This window comes from Lepidothrix coronata, unplaced genomic scaffold (assembly GCF_001604755.1).
Source record: "Lepidothrix coronata isolate B3197 unplaced genomic scaffold, Lepidothrix_coronata-1.0 Scaffold20, whole genome shotgun sequence".
In the NCBI taxonomy this organism is placed as follows: Eukaryota; Metazoa; Chordata; class Aves; order Passeriformes; family Pipridae; genus Lepidothrix; species Lepidothrix coronata.
This window is the reverse complement of record NW_016690200.1, coordinates 6016902-6018189: the sequence shown is the minus strand read 5'-3', so window position 1 is coordinate 6018189 and position 1288 is coordinate 6016902. Positions and strand designations below refer to the sequence as shown.

Below are 1288 nucleotides of genomic sequence, written 5' to 3'. Positions count from 1 at the left end.
CTCATGGAGGGGTTGGTTCAAAAGGACCTTCAGGAACTTCTCTGCTTGATTTGGGGCAGAGATGGTCCTGCTCTGCAGAGCATTGTAAAAAGCTACAGCTTGTGGCTCATATTCTGAGTTTCCTTTTCACTGGTCCCCACGTTCCTGATCCAGGGCTGGTAAAGAGATAAAGGACCAGATGTCTTGGGTGAGAGCAAGGGTATGTGTAGCTCTATATCCTGAACTGATTGGATATGAAGAGATAAAGGTCAGGACAAAGGGTCAGAAGAGAGCAAAAGTGCAAGGTGCCTTGTCAAGTCTTCTGCAGTCCTCAGCCCAGACCCTTTTGCAGTGTCAGGTGGACTGTAGCAGCTTTTTGTCCCATGAATCTTTCCAGCTGCCTCTGCTGTCTGCCTTCTTGAAAATGCTAGTCATTTTAAAATCACTCTGTTGATTTTAAAATAGCCCTTTACGTATTGTATATAGCATTGAAAATGGAAATATCACTGCTATCCTTAAGCCTCTGGTGCATCGGAAATAAGACAAAGCTCCCTGCTTGGCTGCCACATCAGAGGTACTTTTCAGTGCTTTCTCCAAGAGCAATGATCTCACTGAATGCTGAAAATCATGCCAATGCTGAGCCAGATAAAAGAGGACTTGTTTCTGTTGAAGAAATAGAAATTGCTGCAACAGTGCCCTTTACTGTACAGGAACTTGTCCAACTCCGGGAGTTTGGACAAGGTGACCTTGTCCCACTGCTGTGCCTCAGACCCTCAGAGTCAGATAACTTTGCTGTGAGAGCGGATTGGACATGAGGTGGGTTTGGATCCCTCCTCAGATAAGATGAATTCTCCCACTGCTGCCTTCTGTAGTCACCTTAACCCTCTTTTAGATTTCAGCCTGTTTGCCCTGGCAGTTTTCCATATCCAGGAGGTCAGACAGTACCCTCTTCTTGGTCTCTCATAGTCCTCTAGTCAGTCAACTGTGTCCCACCAGCACAAAAATGACTGCAGGCCATGGTCAGCTCTCTCCAAGCTGAGTGTCCCTCTGCATTTGCCTTCCAGGGGAGCAAGAGCCCTTCACCTGAAATCCTCCCACGATGCTGTGTCTGCTGCTGCTGCAGGTCTGGGCGAGCTGCCTCTGGCTGGGACAGGGCGAGGTGGTGAATTCCTTTGCAAGTACATGTAACCAGTTTTTCTACCAGAACATGCCCGCAGCAAAAGGCCTGGAGCCACAGAACCCAGCCTGGATCTGCCAGACCTTCAAGAACCAGCCTTTCTATGCCACCTTGTATGACAAAAAGGAGCGT

The 1288-nt window shown here is 48.2% G+C and overlaps 1 protein-coding gene across 5 annotated transcripts in view; it reads left to right on the top strand.

Moving 5' to 3' along the window:
- The window catches only part of LOC108493866 (endonuclease domain-containing 1 protein-like), an 18263-nt gene that overhangs the window by 2116 nt on the left and 14859 nt on the right, over window positions 1-1288 (top strand). For 2 of the 5 annotated variants that reach the window (XM_017807779.1, XM_017807778.1), the window contains exon 2: window positions 1044-1288. This exon is cut by the window's right edge and continues 84 nt beyond it. The exons of the other annotated variants lie outside the window; for them this stretch is intronic. In XM_017807779.1, the coding sequence (XP_017663268.1) occupies window positions 1079-1288 (210 nt within the window). In that variant the 5' untranslated portion in view covers window positions 1044-1078. The remainder of the gene's footprint in view (window positions 1-1043) is intronic. 5 annotated transcript variants of the gene reach the window in all.